The sequence below is a fragment of the Rousettus aegyptiacus genome, unplaced genomic scaffold (genome assembly GCF_014176215.1).
Source record: "Rousettus aegyptiacus isolate mRouAeg1 unplaced genomic scaffold, mRouAeg1.p scaffold_m13_p_7, whole genome shotgun sequence".
Taxonomy (NCBI): domain Eukaryota; kingdom Metazoa; phylum Chordata; class Mammalia; order Chiroptera; family Pteropodidae; genus Rousettus; species Rousettus aegyptiacus.
The window spans coordinates 58,883,586-58,902,701 of NW_023416310.1; the positions used below are offsets into that span (position 1 = coordinate 58,883,586).

At 40.8% G+C, this 19,116-nt stretch overlaps 1 protein-coding gene across 5 annotated transcripts in view; it reads right to left on the reverse strand.

The window, feature by feature from the left end:
* Nucleotides 1-19,116, reverse strand: part of SH3RF3 (SH3 domain containing ring finger 3) — a 351,737-nt gene that overhangs the window by 127,181 nt on the left and 205,440 nt on the right. For 4 of the 5 annotated variants that reach the window (XR_004952017.1, XM_016162958.2, XM_036224516.1 and 1 more), the window contains exon 3: nt 7,561-7,656. The exons of the other annotated variant lie outside the window; for it this stretch is intronic. Coding sequence is in view for 3 of the 4 variants with exons in the window: in XM_016162958.2 (XP_016018444.2) it covers nt 7,561-7,656 (96 nt within the window). In the remaining variant the exon portion in view is untranslated. The remainder of the gene's footprint in view (nt 1-7,560; nt 7,657-19,116) is intronic. 5 annotated transcript variants of the gene reach the window in all.

A 19,116-nucleotide genomic window follows, 5' to 3' on the forward strand; every position in this document is an offset into this window, starting at 1 on the left:
AGCTTCAACTACCACTGCCTTAAACTGTATCCTTGCATATCCACCTGCCTATCTGACAGCCCCTCTTGGATGCTCCACAGACATCACTTAACAGAACTGGCTTCTCGGTCTCTGTATAGTCCCCCACTGGCTTCACCTTCCATTTCCCATCTCAGCCGATGGCAATTTCATTTTTATTCCTCTAGTTGCTCAGGCCAAAACGTGGGAGAAATTTATGACTCCTTTTGCTATCTTGCCTCTCATGACTAACTCATCAGCACTTCTGGTTGATTCCACTAGCCTTTAGCATCTGATGATTTTTGCCAGCTCCACGGCTACCATCCTGGCCTGAGGCACCCTCATGTCTTACCAGAACAGTGCAACAGCTTCACCACCTATTTCCACTCTTACTATATCCCTCACTCTGCACCACCAACTCTGTCTATGCTCAACATTGGCCCCAAAGAGACTCACTAAAACTTAAGTCAGATCATCAAGTTCAAGAGCTCCTAAATGGTTTTCTATTTCACCCAAAAGTTAAATTTCCTGAAAAGGGGTTCAAGGGTCTATATGACCAACCTCCACTCCTACTACTTGCCCCCTGGCCCACTCAGTTCCAGTCAATTGGTCCCTCTTGCTGTTCTTCAAGCAGGCCTGGCTCATTCCTGCCTCAGGACCTTTGCGCTGGCTGTTCCCTCTGTCTGGAACACTTGCCCAACACTTGACCTATGTATCTGATTTGTTGTTGTCTGTCCCCCACACTAGAAAATAAGCTCCGCAAGGGAAGAGTTTCTTCTGTTTGTTTACTGGGTTAAGCGGTTAGACCACTACTTAACGTGTAGTGGCTGTGCACCATATATTAAATTATATTATATACATTAGTTAAACAGAAGAGGATTTCAGAGAGAGAACTGATGAGAACCAATGGCAGAGCAGATTTATGAAGTGAGGGAGAAAGGGGGATCGAAGAGAGCCCAGGCTTTGGTTTGGGGAACTGAGTGGTGCTGCCAGTACAATAGAGTTAAGAAGGGAGTAGAAGGGGCCAAAGACACTGGGGGTCTTGGCACCTCCTCAATCACTCGCAGACTTAAGCCTGCCACTCAGGGCAGTGGTGAGACTGGAACAACAGCCCTAGGAGCTGCAGGCCTGGGAGTGTTTCTTGGGGAACTTCCTGTGTGCCATCCTGGGTGGCACTCCACCAACACAGCTTCTGGGGTGGAAATAAACTGCAGATCTGGCTCAACCACAGCCCTGCTTGCCACAGCCCATACCGAGCACACACTTGCCAGACGTGGGAATGGGCACTCAGAAGTGTGGCTGCTGCAGACACAATTACAAATTCCTGCCAGGCCTTGGGATTCCTCTCAGGGTCACTCCTAGATGGGAGGCCCTTGGAGAATGTCTGCTTGTCTTCATCTGAGACCTGACCACACCCCTGCAACGGTACCCAAGGCTAGATGTCCCCTGCAAGCTCTTTCTTCCCCCATTTCCCATGGGCAGGCAGAGGGTAAAGTGATCAGCCCCATAAGTCCACCACTGAAGTCCTGTCTGTTTCGCTTCTATTCCCGAAATAATAAAGTCGGCCAGCCACAGAGAGGGCACCTAGGAACTCTTGAATGTCCACTTCTAGCAACTAGGGAGAAAAAGTTGAGTGACCCATGTCTGTGGCAACCTGGGGCACCAGCCAGGGCATTTTTTGCTACCTTGTGTTCACACAGCCATTGTCACAGAAAGCAGGAGAACCACCCAGCTCCTTCTCACTCCTGACCCTGGGTGATCTTACTAAATCTGCTGAGGCAGTGGCACCTTCTCTAAATTATCAGACCTTTGTATGTCACCAGCAGCTCCACCAATTTGTCTGTGCCCCTATTTCTGTTTCTCATTTCTGAGTCCAGCAGAAGCTGTCCCTGACCACTGGTTCACCGCCTGCTCCAGCCTCTCCCATTTCAGGCCAGCCCTCTATCCATCTGTGCGTGCGGATGTGCACCCATGCACACTGAGCTAAGTGAGACCTTTTGGGTTACTTGACATTCCCAAGAGTTTTCCCTGAAATGTATTTCCAGAAGAGCCCTGAAGCTTCCATGGCACCAAGCTATGCCTCCTTTGGGAGTCAGGAAGACTCCCCTCCCCTTTAGGGTATGCCCGACCACACAGGAGATGAGGCCAGGCTGGGCCAGGCAGCCAAACCCTAGTGCTTTACATTCCTTATCATCCAAATGGAGAGAATGCTCTATTACCTATATGCCCCGGAGAAGGTGACAATGAACAAAAACACTGGTAATAAATAGTTACAGCTCTGACTGAATACTAGTCAGGGAAGTGAGTTAAGATCTTTGCCCCAGGAAGCGTTACTGATCTCTCCTCCCAAGCCAGACCCGAGGGCAGCAGAAGGCTCTGGGGTACTGAGAGGCTCTCTCTCCCCTGAACAGAATGGCACCCGGGCAGTGTGTGCTGGCTGGCTCTGCTTCTTCCCACCTCAGACTCAGGGCCATGTTAGGCTCAGAACGGCCAGATCACCACCGGCAGTTAGGGGATGTTAGGTAGGGATTCCTTCCTCCTCATACTCTCCTCCCATCTGCTGCCAGAGAGGAGGCGATGTGGGCTGATTATCTGAACACAGAGGGAGGGTGTACCCTTGTACTCTACTTGTCACCTAGGTAACCAACCACAGACACACCAACCACACAGAGTATCTAATTTTTAAATATCCTACTCAGTATAAAAAAAAGCACCATCTTATTACCCAGTAATTCTGGAGTACCTTTTCAGTGATCTAGGTTTCCCTATTACTCTGCTTGAATAACTAATTTTCTGAATGTGAAGGCAAAACTTGACATTTATATTTATTGCATTTGATCATTCTTTTCAACTGTGTTTCCAGTCTATTGTGGTCTTTGAGATCTTAATTCTGGCCCATGGAGAGCTTTTCCTCTCAGACAAGCATACTGGGCAAGTGTGCTAACGTGCCTTGTAAGTCTTCATGCAAGACTCCGAGCAGAGCAGGCAGAGCACAGCTGTGTCCTGTGTTTGGATCTCTCCAGACCGAGGCTGATTCCCACCAACGCTCCTTGAGGACGGTATTCAAGCGAGCTACCTGCCCTAGCATGCCACATGTGAATATCCATGTTGATTGTTTTGCTGACATTATCCAATTGCAAAGGTCATTCAGCGGGGGCTGTCATGCCTGCGCAGAGACAGGAGCATGCTTGCCCTCACAGACCTCCCACCCGTGCTGGTGTAAAAGTGAGTACTTGTGAGAAAACACTCAGCCATACAAGGCTAAGTATGGTCAATCCCAAGGAGTGACACAAAGATGTCCAATAAACCCATGAATGGACCACTGAGGAGTTATTCATTCAACAAACTTTTATAATAAACAACAACAGAAAGCCCTGCTGTTCCTCCCTGATGCCAGGCCTGCTCTGGGCTCCCTGCTGTTGTCTTTAACCCTCACGACCACCCCATGAAGTTCGCTTTCCCACTCTCATTCAAGAGAGAAGATGGAGGCTTAGGGAGTAAAGGGACTTGCCAAAGGTCACACATCTAGTGTGCGGTGTTGAGCCCAGGATCCACCCCTGAAGCCCAGGATGCCCGGAGCTGCCTGATGGCCCATTCATGGTCCTGCCATTGGGGTTGACTTTGCTCATGAGAAACGGACTCTGCTCTCAGGGAATGGCCTAAGGGCCATACTAAGGGCAGAGCCCAAGCATGCCATCTTGGAGACCCCTGTTAAAGGGGAATGGGGCTGGCGTGGCAGGCCCTCGGGTCGGGCGCTCATGCTACAGGTTGGGGCCACCAAAGCCAGACCCAGCCAAGCCATTCTGGGGCTCAGGAGCCACAAGCGCCTCCACATGTTCCCACAGAGCACCCACCCTGCGGGCAGCTCTGCAGCACTCACACGTGAGCAGGGGGGCTCCCCGCGTCCCAGGCCAAGGAATTCCCTCAGATCGAACCCTTCTCACTTCCAGTAGAACAGTGTATTCTGAAGAACCAAAATGATGGCAATTATTTTGCCCCCTCTAGGACTGGAGACATGGAAAATGGGCCCAGTCTTGTGTTTGGGTTTATGCCCTGAGAATGAGATCCTGCTCCTCTCTCTGTCCTGAGTGAACACCAGTGCAGGGCGAGCCAGTATACAGATGAGGGCGCCCTCCTCAGCAGTCTGTGAGACAAGTCATCGGTCCCTGTGTGGAGGTGCCACTGGATGGTGACCATTCACAAAACCGATGGGGAGAAAAGTACAAGGAAGCAGGTTCCAGGACTCAGGACTGTGTGCCAGGGAGTCAGGGAGAGGAGCTGGAAGGGCAGTGAGCTGAGGAAGGTCATAGGCCTGGGGAAGGAAAGTCTCAGAGGCCTGGTGGGGAAGAGGCTGGGCGAGGAGTCAGGTGCAGACGGACTTAGTGCCAAGCGAGCAGCAGGCCCAGGTCACTGATGCGGCTGTGGCTGGCAGCTGAGTACCTGGCGGTTATGGAGAGAATTCTTTCCACAGTCCACCAGGAAGCACAGGCATTTCTGGAGACAGGTCTGCCTTCTCAGGAAACAGGCTGCCAGCAGCACAAGGCCAGGGCAGCTCCAAGTTGCTTTTATACTATTTGTCCTCCTGTGCCCGCCCAGCAAGCCCAGGGTGAAGAAACACCCAGCTAGGAGAGGACCATACAGTCTACAGAGCGAAAGTTTTCATTTACTTCTTAAAGATCCACCTGGGTCAAGCATTACAGCCTGAACTGCACCGATGGGAAGCCTAGGTGAGGAGGAGTGCCTTGGCGCACCAGGGAACCCCAGCGACTCCTGCTCACAAGCCTGTGCGCAGCCCACACTGTTCTTCAAACCACAGCTGGAAGGGCTGGAGGACAGTTTGCTGTAATTCAGTCCTCTGAGGAGCGTGAATACAGCCACATTTCATCACGAGCACCAGGCACATCTTCTGGGATAAATAATGCTCCAAACTGTGCCACTGACCTGAGCAGCAGCCAAAAACAAAAGCTCAGGCTCCCTCCGGGCATGCCTCATACTGGCTCAGGCTCATACTCGGCAGAGGACCCAAGCTCCAACCACTCTGACCTCAAATGCTCACTTGGCCTCACAGGGGAAGACACTCTTGGCTAAGTTGTTAACTCCCTGACCCACCCGGCTCCACCTCAAGGCGATGTATGAGGCAAGAGTCACAGTGGGCTCTTATTCCATACCTCAAGCTCTTCAAAAGGGACTCAAATTAGAAAAAGTAAAACAGTCTAGGGAAATACCATCAGAGGTTTCTTGTGTTCAGTGGTTGCTAAAAACCCAGGAGTCTGTTTCAGAGCACATCACACAGGGCTGAGGCTGCCGCTGGGGCACCTGGGGTGATGATGTGGGGCCGGGCCTGCAGAGGAAAGTATATGACAGGGAGAGCCAGGCCCCTGCCCAGGGCTGCCTTGGGTGCACCTGCTCTCACTCCAGAGAGGGAGGACCAGACCCTGAGCTTCAAGGGCCATGGGTGCATCCTCTCTGAGGAGGCTGTGCACAGAGCAGAGACAGGCCTGTGAGTGGAGGTATGGGGCATGAAGGCCTGCAGGGTCAGAAAGATGAAGAAGCCTTCTTCACATCCTGGACAAGGAAGCGTTTGAAAGGAACGTCTCCAGTGGCTGGGAAGTTGGGCCCTGAGAAGGCACAGATGGGTGACTTGCCAGCTTGGCCTTTGTATATGTCTGTGGAACCAGGGAGAGCCATCGTAAAGCCCTGCCCTTTGGTTTCCCAAGTACTCAGCCTCCCTGACCATGCCTGAGCCCCTCCAGGGAAGAGGGCAGCCAATGGGCCTCACCTGGCCTTCGCAGGGCATGAGTGCCTCTGTTTACCTACTTGGGGTTCCCTATAGGGTTTTCTCCAAGCTTCTTAAATTGAAATCTAAAGAAAAGTGTAACAAAAGTGTAACTATTTTACAACTGCTCTATCTGTGTTACCACTCCCAAGACCAAGATATAAAACATCTCCACATCCAGAAGCCTCCCCTTGCCTCTTCCAGTCAATCTCCCCTCGAAGTCACCAGTGCTCTGACTTCCATTACCCTGAACTAGTTCTGCCTGCTTTAGAACTTCCTTAAAAAAATACAAAAACACACAGCATATAATCTTCTGTTTGTGGCTTCTTTCAAAAATTTGTCTTTGCTTTCGAATATAATAATCTTTTGTTCATTTTTACTGCTGGATATTATCCCATTGTGTGGACATACCATACTTTATCCATTCCCCTGATGATGAACATTTGACTTGTTTCTACTTTGGGCCATCTTAGTAAAGTTTCCATGAACATTCTTAGATACGTCTTTGAGTATCCCTGTAAAAGTCTGCCTGGAAAAATTTCCGCCAGCTAAAATGTCTGAGGGCAAAGATTTTTTTTACTTCTAGCCTGCATAGCAGTGGTATTCATGCATCAATCTTTTATCTGAAGCAGCAGGACAGAGAAGAACAACGACCCCTTCCCACCACCCTGGGAAATGAAGCAAATGCACAAATAGATGCTTCCAGATGTTAGAGAAATTGTGAATCTTACAGGTGTACTAGAGAGGGGTGTGTGTGTGTGTGTGTGTGTGTGTGTGTGTGTGTGTGTGTGTGTGTTTTCATACTATTAGTGTTGTGGGAAGATCTTAGAATCTCCTGGGCAGCCTATGCAAAATAAATGTGAGAGAACCACTAGTCCAAAATATTTAGGGAAGGGGGAGGAAATGATAAGAGATGAGGTTGGAAAAATAGATTAGAGTCAAATTCAAATGGCCTTGAATGCCACGCTGAAGTATTTGGACTTTAATCCTGTAATCAATGGGAATCACCAGATGTGTTTAACAAACACCAACTGGCACCCATGTACCATCAAGTAGGTGTGGCAAAGGTGGTCTTGTCACCTACTAAGCTGAGAGAACTACAGTTTGTTAGTGAGTGGTAGGGAAGTGAAGAGTTAAATCTGTGTTCAAGCAACCTGTGTTCAAGTCCCAGCTCTGCCACTTACCAGCTGGGGGGACCTTTCTGTGCCTCTGTTTGCTCATCTGTGATGTGGAAACCTTCATGGTTCTCATGTGCTGGGGTTATTGAGATTAAATGAGGAAATACTTAGTAGTATCTGGCATATAGCAGGCACTTAATGTGCATTAGCTGAAATGATTCTTATAGGATGATTTCAGTAGCTGCAGGATGACACATGTGGTCAGCTCATGGACATACACAGGTGGACATACACTGACAAATGCTACACACATACCCTAGGGTCAAACACTCCTACACACATACAAACAGCTCTTCGTGAAAAACAGCCCATAACTCAACAATGGCCCATAACTCATTCACTAGAAACCTAGTGCTCCATAGTTACGAAAAAGGGACAGGAAATCAGTAGGCCCCAAATTAGCCAAAAATCATCTTCCCTTTAGGGACTTGCAGTTGGGTGAACTTCCCAACAATCCAGAGTCCTAGGAAGACACCGTGAATGGCCTGGAAGCATTTCCTTCAGCTCTGTTTGCAGCAGTAAAGGGAAGTGCTGCCTTTGGGTATGAGCTCTTCTCCTCTGGGGTAGGAGAATCTGGGAAAAATGGGTGCCGGGTGCAGATGGCCTTACCTCCACGTACAGGAGGGGGAAAATTCCAATCTTGTCTCCCAGCATTCCCTCTGCCCAGTTTTCATCCACTCTTCTGATCACAGTCAGGATTTCATCCTGGAATTGCCAGAGCCCACCATGTGTACAAGCACATGGACATAACACACAACAAAAAAGAAAACAGGAGACCTGTTAGTGCTGCTGAAGCTCAAAGAGTCTAAGCAACAATTCAAAGAATGGTTTATTATCCATTCCAAGATCTGACATACAGAAATAGTCAACCTATTCTGAATAGATTTTCATTCAGAATCTCTTTCTCTCTTATGTATTGACTATAGCTACAAAGTTTCTCAAATGGAAAAGCACTGCAATTTACAATAGTATTTATACAGTTGTTTCCTTATCCTTGGTTTTGCTTTCCATTGTTTCAATTACCTATGGTCAACTATGGCCTGAAAATATGAAATGAAAGATTCCAGAAATAAACAATCCATAAATTTAAAATTGCATGCTATTCCGAGTAGGATGATGAAATCTCACCCCATCCCACCCCAGACATGAATCATTCCTGCGTCCAGCACAGCCATGCTGTATACATTCCCTGACCATTAGTCACTAGGTTATCAGATTGTTGTGGATTCACAGTGCTTATGCTCAAGTAACTCCTATTTTATTTAATAAGAGCCTCAAAATGTAAGAATAGTGAGGCTGGCAATTTGGACATGACAAAGAGAAGCCATAAAGTATATGCATGTGTGTATGCACAGGAAAAAACATAGCATGCACTGGGTTTAGTGCTAATGTGGTTTCAGGCATCCACTGGAGGTCTTGAAAGGTATAACCCCCATAGATAAAAGAAAGTAAAAGCAGAACTATGAATATGGGAAAGAAGAGTATGTAATCTTTCTACTTAGAAAAACAGAGTATCAACTAAAAATTAGAATAAGAAATATAGAAAGGCTACTCATTTTTTAAAAAACACATAAAAAGAATTGGTGTTCCGATTTACCAGCAATAATCAGTTACAAAATGTGATTAAAACTGGCTAACCATTAAAAAAATAAAGTTAATGCTTTAATCTACCGTATATACCAAAATTTGCCAAAATTAACTCCATAAGGACTAAATATTTAAATGTTAGAAAAATGAAATTGAATGTCCAAGAAGAAACTATTACAGATGTTTAATCTTGAGTTGAGGAAGGTCTTTTGAAGTATGATAACAAAGATTTGGCTACAGAAAAATAAAATTCTCTATGTTAAAAATACCAAAACAAAACAAAAAGGTAAATACACTGCTAAAAACTGGAAGAATGTATTAAAGAAAAAGACTTACTATCTTTACTACATAAAATCTTAGACACAGTAGAAGGAAAAGACAAATATCTTTAGAAAAAAATAGGCCAAGGGCAAAAATCAGGCAACTCACAAAAAAGAAGAAATGCTAATTGCCATTAAACACATTTCAAAATGCTATCCCTGCCTGATAAAAAATATAATTTTAAATAAGAAAATTCCTTTTTTTTCTTCTTTGTTCTTTTTTGCCTATCAAATTAGCAAAGATTAATATAAAGCCAACTCACAGTGCTGGTCGGCATACAGAAAAAAGGCACTTTATCATTTTTGGTGGGAATATAAATTTATGGCAGGCATTTAGGCAATTCCTATTAAACATCAAAGCCTACATACCCACTGATCTAACAACAATACTTCTGGGGTTCTAGACTAAGAAAATGAAAGATATGCAAATAGATTTGGCTCTGAGGATGTTCATGATAGTGTTTTTTTCAGCTAGAGAAAAACTAGAGACAAATACACAGCAAAAAGAGAATTGGTTAAATCAATTATGGTATTGTCTATCAATACCATACCCAACCCCAGCCCACTCTAGCCATCCTGTCCTACCTAAGGAGGAGGGGGAAATGGAGACACACACGTGGAGTTCACATTCTAGAGGTACAGGTTCCTTAGAAGACTGAGACCTGGTAATAGGATCATAGGAATATAGAAAGCCCCCTCTCTCCCCAAATCTCACCACCACATTACTAAAGGCCTAATACAGCAGTTTCTTTACCTGGCACATCAAGTTCAACTGTCAAAAAAAATTATTATTCATACTAAAAAGAAAAAAACACAGTTTAAAGAGACAGCAAACATCAAACTCAGACTCAGATATGGCAGGGATGTTGGAACTATCATATGGGGAATTTTAAATAACGATGACCTATGCTAAAGGCTCTAAGGGATTAAGCAGATGGTGTGTAAGAACAGATGAGCAATGTAAGTAGAGAGATGGAAATTCTAAGAAAGAACCAAAAAGTGATGTTAGAGACCGAAAACACTATAACGGAAATTTTAAAATGCCTTTGCTAGACTTATTTGTAGACTGAATATGCTGAAGAAAGAATCTATGAGTGTAAGGATAACTCACTAGAAACCTCCAAAACTGAAAAGCAAAGAGAACAAACACTGGAGGGAAAAAATACAAAACAGAATATCCAAGGACTGTGGGACAACTACAAAGATTTAGAATTTGATTAATGAGAATATTGGGAGTAGAAAGATAAGAAGAGAAATATCTAACACAATAATGACTGAGAATTTCCCTAAATTAATGTCAGTTACCAAATCATAGATTCGGGAAGTTTATAGAATATCAAGAAAGATAATGCTAAAAAGCCAACAGGTAGGTGTATCATTTCAAACTATAGAATATCAGAGATAAAGAAAGAATACTGAAAAAGCCAGAGGAGCAAAGATAAAATCATACCAAACTTCTCAGAAACCATGCAAGCAAGAAGAAAGTGGGATAAAATATTTGAAATGTTGAGAGAAAAAAATCTACCAACCTAGAATTCAGTATCATTCAGTAGTAGGGGGAAATACTTTCTCAAACAAAAACTGAGGGAATGTGTTGCCAGTAGATCTGCCTTGCAAAAAATGCTGCAAGTTCTTTAGAGTGAAGAAAAGTTATATAGGTCAAAAACTCAAACCTACACAAAGAAAGGAAGAATATTGGGGAAGGAATAAGTAAAGGTAAAATAAAAACTTTCATTTTTCTTAATCTTATTTGATCTAACAGATACTAGTTTGTTCAAAATAATAATAGCAACAATGTATTCGATTATGTATGTGTATATAAATATCACATTATATATCATATAGATTATAAATATACTTATGCATGCTTATATATAATTTCTGTGACATAAGGAACAGGAGAGGAGATTTAGGATTATGTTGTGTAAGGTGCTTATACTACTTGCAGAAAAGTATAGTGTTATTTGAACATTAACTTGAATTAGTTGTAAATGTATATTGCAAACTCTAGGGAGACCACTAAAAAATTTTTTTTAAGATACAACTGATATGTTAAGAATGGAGATAAGATGGGATCATATAAATTGCTCATTAAAACTGAAAGAGGCAAAAAAGAAAGTGGAAGACAAAAACATGAATGAAAGTCAAGGGCAAAAAATAGAAAACAGAAAGAAATATGATAAATATTAATCCAACTATATTGATAATCGTTTTGAATGTCAATGGTCTAAATGCACAAGCCAAAAGACAAAGACAAACATAAGGCCCAATTCTATGTTGTCCACAAGGAACCCACTTTAAATATAAAGATACATATAGATTAAAAGTAAATGGATGGAGAAAAATATACCATGCTAACACTAATCGAAAGAAAGTGGGAGTAGCTATATTAATTTCAAATAGAGCAGAATTCGGAGCAAGCAATGTTGTCAGGGATAATGAGAGGAATTACATAATAATAAAGAGATCAATTCTTCAAAAAGACATAACAATCCCCAATGTATGTATTCCTAACAACAGAGAGTTAAAATACCTAAGGTAAGGCTGAAAGGAGACATAGATGAATCTACCATTATAGCTGGGAACCTCAACATCCTCCTATCAGAAATGAACAGATCCTGCAGGCAGAAAATCAGTAAGGACATAGTTGAAAGCAACGATACCATCAATCAACTGGATATAATGTACTTCTATAGATGACTTAATCTAAGAATAGCAAAATACACATTATTCCCAAGCTCAAAAGGAATGTTCACCAAGATAGATCATGTTTTGGGCCATAAAATGCACCTTAACAAAGTGCAAAGAATAGAAACCATACAATGTCTGCTCTCACAACTTAATGGAATTAAACTAGAAATCAATAACAGAAAAATAACTGGAAAATTTCAAAATACTTGGAAACTAAACAACATAATTCTAAATAACACTTGGTTCCAATAAAAAATATCAAGAGGATTTTAAAAATATTTTAAAATAAATGAAAATGAAAACATAACATCAAAATTTATATGCTACAGTAAAAGTAGTGCTTAGAGAGAAACTTATAATAGTAAATGCACACATCAGAAAAGAAATATCTAAAATTAATGGTCTAACCTTCCACTTTAGAAAACTAGAAAAATAAGAGCAAATTAAATTCAAAGTAAACAGAAGAAAAAATAATGTAGAGTAGAAATCAATAAAATTGTAAATGAAAGTCAATAGAAAAAAATCAACAAAATCAAGAGCTATTTGAAAAGATCAATGAAATTGATAAATCTCTCACCATGCTAACCAAGACTAAAAGAAAGAAGATACAAACTACTAATATCAATAATGAAAGAGGGAACATTACTACAGATTATATGAATATTAAAAGAATAATAAAGGAATATTATTGAGCAACTCTATGCCCACAAATTTGGCAACTTAAATGAAACAGGCCAATTCCTTTAAAGATCTAATCTACCAAAACTCACACAAGAAGAAATAGATAATCTGAATAGGCCTACATCTATTAAATCAATCATTAATCAATAATTTAACTTCCAAAACAGAAAGCACCTAACCCAGAAGGGTTCACTGGTGAATGCTACCAATATTTAAGTAACAAAGTATACCAAATTCTGTAACAATCTCTTCCAGAAAATAGCAGCAGAGGGACTGCTTCCTAACTCGTTCTATGAGGCCAGCATTACACTAACAATGAAATTATACTAATAGGCAAAGAAAACCACATACCAATGCCTTTCACGAATACTGATGCAAAAATCCTCAACAAAATATTAGCAAATTGATCCAAAAAAAGTATAAAAAGAATTATACAGCATGCAACTAAGATTTATCCCAGGTCTGCAAGGCTGGTTCAACATTCAAAAATCAATTAATGTACCCCATCACATCAACAGGCTAAAGAAGAAAAATCACATTAATAGATGCAGAAAAACATTTGACAAAATCAATGATTTTTTTAAAAGCTCTTAGTAAATTAGGAATAGAGTGAAACTTCCTCAACTTAATAAAGAACACTTACAAAAAAATGTTCAGTTAATGTCATACTTAATGGTTAGAAATGTGAATCTTTCCCATTAAGATCAAGAACAAGGCAAGGATGTTCCTTCTAACTACAACTTTTCAACATCATACTGCATATCTACTGCATATCATTATCCAATATCTACTGCAATAAAAACAACAACAAAAAAAGTAAAGGGTATACAAACTGGGGATGAAGAAATAAAACTCTGTTCATAGATGACACGATTGTCTATATAGAAAATCTGTAGGACATCAGCACCATGGCAGCACCATCAGCACCATTGTTTCTCCCCTTAAATTTATAAGTTGGACAACTATAACTCTACAAATGGCCCCTGCTCAACATACAAACTGAAAGATCCATGCATTGGAATATCTGGAGGAGGGCAAACTGGAACGCACAGGGGAGGAGGGGTGAGGGAAGGATAGAGATGGTTGCCACAGACACAGTCTGATGCTCGCCATGACTCCAGAGAGCACAGTAGCAGGGGAGAAGTTGGACTACAGCCCTCACATTATGGCCTAGATTGTAAGAGGGCAGAAGCAGTGACCTCTGAGAAAAAGCATCTCACTTCACCCCTCCCCATTGAGGCAGACACCAGTAGAGGTGGTTGGGAAGCTTAAAACAACACAGAACTGCTGACAGGTACTAGTAGGAGGGCAGAGCCATAGATCATGAACTTCCCTCCGAAGCTCCACCAATCCTGGAAGATCTAGGTAGAGAAAATTGAGATGCTTAACTAATCAGTACAGTAGGGATGCAAAATGATAAATCTCCCCCCGCCATTCCCATCCTGGCAGAGCCTAGTAGAGGCAGTGGAGATAACTTCAAAAACACAGCGGGGCCAGTGACCATTAGTAAAAAGAAGGCAGTGCTAGGAACTCACAAAACCAGTTCTCCACTATTTGCCACATATTTACATCACAGTGGTAGTGCTCTGTAACCAAAGTGAGCTGGTCAGAGATGGGACATCCACCATCTCAGCATGTACACAGCATTTTCCTTAACCAAAGCAACACTGCCTTACCACGATTCCAGAGGTACAAACAGTGCAGGTAAGAGACAACCAAAAATTTAACATTATCTACTGGAAAAGAAAAGAAAGTAACCTACCTATCAACCTGCTAAATTGTTGAGAGAAAACCAATATCTAAACAACAACAACAACAACAAAAGAGCTCAATATCTCAAATGCATAGGCAGAGAAATAATCTATCAAATACCATGAACAACCAAGGTAACTTGTGGCTCCAGAAACAAAACTCAAAGTCATGGAAAACTGTGACTTAAACAACAGAGAATTTAAGATTTCAGTTATGAAGAAGCTCAGTGAGAAACAAAAGAACTCAGAAAGGCAGTTCGATGAGCTCAGGAAGAAAATTAATGAACAAAAAGATTACTTTGCCAAAGAGATTGAAACTATAAAAACAGAACCCAAAAGAAATTCTGGAGCTGAAGAACTCAATAAATGAGATGAGGAATGCCTTAAAGAACACTATAAATATAGCTGACCAGATGGAATACAGAATTAGCAACCTCAAAGATAGAAATCTAGAAATGACTCAAGAGGAGAAGAAAGAGAACTAAGAATTTTTTTAAAATGAAAAAACTCTACGAGAATTATCTGACTCCATTAGAAAAGTAACATAAGCAAAATAGGTATACCAGAGAAAGGAAAAATGGGAGACAGGAAGAGAGAGCCTGCTCAAAAAAATAATTGATGAGAACTTCTCAAACCTATGGAAAGAATTGGACTTTAGAAAGAGGAAACTAACAGAAGACCTAAATATACCAATGCAAAAGGAAAAAATATTCATTTATGATGAAAACAGTTAATAAAATGGGTATAGAAAGAAAGTACCTCAACATTATTAAGGCCATATATGACAAATCCTTAGCTAATAACATGATAGTGAAAAACGGAAAGATTTTCCTCTAAGATTAGGAAGACAACCGTGCCCACTTACGCCACTGTTATTCCATGTGGTACCAGAAGTCTTAGCCAGAGCAATTAGACAAGAAAAAGAAATTAAAGACATCCAAATTAGAAATAAAGTAAAACTGTTACTATTTGCAGATGACATAACTCTCTATATAGAAAACATTATATAAAAGACTCCACAAAAAGACTATTAGAAACAAATACATTAAAGTGGCAGGATGTAATATTAATATATAAAATCCATTGTTTCCTATATACTAATATGCTAACAACCAAATAACAGAAATAAAAATTTAAAAAATCCATTTACAGTTGCAACAAAAAAAATGATATATCTAGGAATAAACGGAACAAAGGAGGTGAAGGACCTGTACAATGAAAACTATAAGATGTTCTTGAAAAAAATTGAAAAAGAAACAAAAAAAACAGAAAAATATTCCATGTTTATGGATTGGAAGAATTAACATTGTTAAAATGATGATATTATCTAAAGCTATATATAATTTCAATGCAAACCTCATTGAAATCCCAATGGCATTTTTCAAAGAAATAAAACAAGCAAAAAAAAAAATCCTAAAATTTGTATATAACTAAAAAAGACTCTGAATTACAAAACAATCCTGAGAAAAAGAACAAAGCCAGAGGTAACCCACTCTCTGACTTCAAAACATATGACAAAGCTACAGAAATTAAAACAGTATGATATTGGCAGAAAAACAGACATAAAGACCAATGGAACAGAATTGAGAGCCCAGAGGTAAACCCACATGTATATGAGCAACTAATTTTTGACAAAGGAGCTAAAAACATAAAATGGAGAAAGGAAAGTCTCTTCAATAAATGGCGTTGGGAAAACCATGTGCAAAAAAATGAAACTAGAGTGCTATCTGACAACATACATAAAAATTAATTCGAACTGGATTAAAGACTTAATATAAATCTGAAACAATAGGATACAGAGATGAAATTATAGGCAGTGGACTTGGTCTTGGTCTTGGAGGGGACTTTGTGACCCTTCCCCAGAGGCAAGGGAGGTAAAAGCAAAAATAAATGAAGAGGACTATATCAAACTAGAATGCTTCTGCACAGCAAAACAAATTATCAATGAAATAAAAAACGACCAACCAAATGTCAGGAGGTATTTGCAAACAATATCTATTATAAGGGGTTAATATACAAAATATGTAAAGAATTCATACAATGCAACAGTAAAATAAAAAATTTAATTAAAAAGTAAGCAGAGAGAAAACAGGGAGGAAAGAAATGGCGTAGATGATAGAGGCTCTGTTTATCCCTCCAGCAACCAAATAAAAGTTGTGACGAAAACAAGGAGCAGCAGCAAGGAAAAATCGCCTGGGTCTAGGTGAACAAGCTAGGCATCTAGGGAGAAATACAAGAAATCACCCTGCAACAGCAGAAGGTAGGACAGGGCAAGGATGCAGGGCTGCCCAGTCTCGAGTAGCTGAGTGAGACCGAGGCAGCAGCAGAGGCAGGAGCCTCTTAAAGGGGCTGTGTCTGCAAGTAGATTTTTGCAGTGATGGAACTGCTCGCTCTGAGCACCAGTGCCAATTAGGCTGCATGCAGGGGGTACAAGGGACTTACAGGGAGACATTGTTGGAGTGAAGGCTGAGACGAGACTCCCTCGGTTCAGAAATGCCAATGGTATCTATCGTTCCCTGTTGAGCCCTCTCCCATCCCAGTGCGCGGACACAGTGCAGCCATAGCCCAGACATCATCAAACTGGATAACAGAGGTTGTTCTGCCCAGAAGATTCCCTGAAACCCTGCCTGCCCCAACTCATAACCCCACTCAAGTCACATCCAGGTATATCCTCAGTGAGTCAAGTGCTCCTTGCTGAGTAGCACCTAGACTCACACTGGAAGCAGCTGGCCTCGGTTTCTGGTGTGGCCTCTTGAGGCAACTATAAGGAGAGCATCTATGGACTGCTTGCTGAATCTTAACAGGTGGCCCTGGAGGGGTAAAGACTTGGGTTAAGTTTGGCCTGTAGCTGAACCCCTCTCAGGACTGTGCCACTGGACACCTACTTCACAAATCCACACTAATAAAACTGAGAGACTCAGGAGCTTTGCTTAATACATAGAAACAGACATGAAAAGGCAGCCAAAATGGGAAGACAAAGAAGCAGAAATCATATGAGAGAATAGAATAGAGATCCAGATACAATGGAGTCAGGTAATTTAACAGATGCAGAGTTCAAAACACTTGTTATAAAGATGCTCAATGAACTTTTGGGAAGGGTAGATAAATTCGGTGAGAACTTCAACGAAGAGATGAAAAACATAAAAATGGAAATGGAAATGATAACAGGAAATCAATCTGAAATGAAGAACACATGATCTGAGATAAGAAGTATATTAAATGGAATAAACAAAGGAATAAACAAAGTGAATCAAGAAAAGGATCAAATGACCTATCTAGAGGTTGGGAAAACCAAGGACACTCAATCAGAATGGCAAGAGATAAGATGCCAAGACTATAAAAATAATTTAAGAAGCATATGAGACAGTCTTAAGGGTTCAAATATCCATCTGATCAGCATACCTGAAGAAAATCAAGATGTTGAACAGCCGTTTGAAGAAATAATAATGGAAAACTTCCCTAACCTGGTAAAGGAAATGGACATAAAACCCCAGGAAGCTCAGAGAATTCCAAAAATCAGGGATCCAAAGAGGCCCATAGAAATGCCAAAGTTTAAATACAAATAAAGAATCTTAAAAGCAGCAAGAGAAAAACAGATAATTACTTATAAGAGAATACCCAAAACATTGACAGCTGACTTCTCAAAAGAAACTATGCAGGACAGAAGGGCTTGGCAAAAAAATATTTGACATGATGAAGACCCAGGATCTACAACCAAGAATACTTTATTCAACAAAGCTATCATTTAGAGTTGAAGGACAGATAGAGAGCTTCCCAGACAAAAATAAGCTAAAAGAATTTATCATCACCAAGCCAGTATTACAGGAAATGTTGGAAGGACTTCTTTAAGAAGAAAAAATACAAAAGACTCACTTCGGATTAAAAAACACACATAGACTAAAAGGAAGCGGATGAAAAAAGATATTGCTTTCATGGACCTAGAATGTATTTAAGTCAGACAGAGAGAGATAAACACTATATGAGTTCACTTTTATGTGGAATCTAAGGAATAAAAAGAACAAACTAATCAAAAACAGACTCACAAATATAGTGGCCAATTTGGTGATGGACAGAGGGGAGGGGATTGTGGGCTGGGAGAATGAGGCGAAGGGTTAAAGAAGTATGAATTAGTAGCTGATGGATGGTCACAGAGATGAGGAGCACAGCATAAGGAATGCAGTTAGCATTAATACATTGGCTAGGTGGAGAGTGGGAGCAATTGAGGGGATCATTTTAGTAACTATATAGATGTCTACCCAATGTACTGTATATTTGAAACTAATTAAAATAAATACATTTTTGAAAAAAATGAGTAGAGAATCTGAATAGACACTTTTCCAAGGAATACATACAGATGGCCAACAGGTATCTCAAAAAAAAAAAAAATGCTCGACATCATTTAAGGAAAATGCAAATCAATGCCACAATGCAATACCACTTTATATCCATTAGAATGGCTAGTATAAGCAAGACAAAAAATATGTGTTGGAGAGGACGTGGAGAAAAGGGAACCCTTGTACAATGCTGGAGAAAATGAAAATTGGTGCAATCATCTTGGAAACCAGTATGACCTTTCTTCAAAAAATTAAGAATATATTTACCATGTGACCCAGCAATCCTTCTGGGTATCTATCCCCAAAATTTGAAAACACTTATTTGTAAAGATATAGGCACCCTTATGTTCACTGCAACATATTTTTACAATAGCCAAGACATGGAAACTACCTACGTGTCTTCTGATGACTGGATAAAGAAGATGTGGTACATATATACAATGGAATGCTACTCAGCCATGAAAAAAGATGAAATATTGCCATTTGCACCAACATGGATGTTAAAAATATTATGCTATAATATATATAAATCAGACAAAAAAGTATAAGAACCATATGATTTCACTTGTAAGTGGGGTAGAAAATGAAAGGCAACAAATAACAACAATAACAACAAAAACCTCATAGACAGACAATAGAATGAGGGTTACCAAAAAGGAAGAGGAGTGGAGGGAGGACAAAGAGGGTAAAGGGGTGCAAAAACAAGTTGATGGACAGTTACTAGACTTTGGTGAAAACACAGTAGAGTATAAAAACATTGTATTATAAGTTGTATACTTGGAATTTATATATTATTAACCA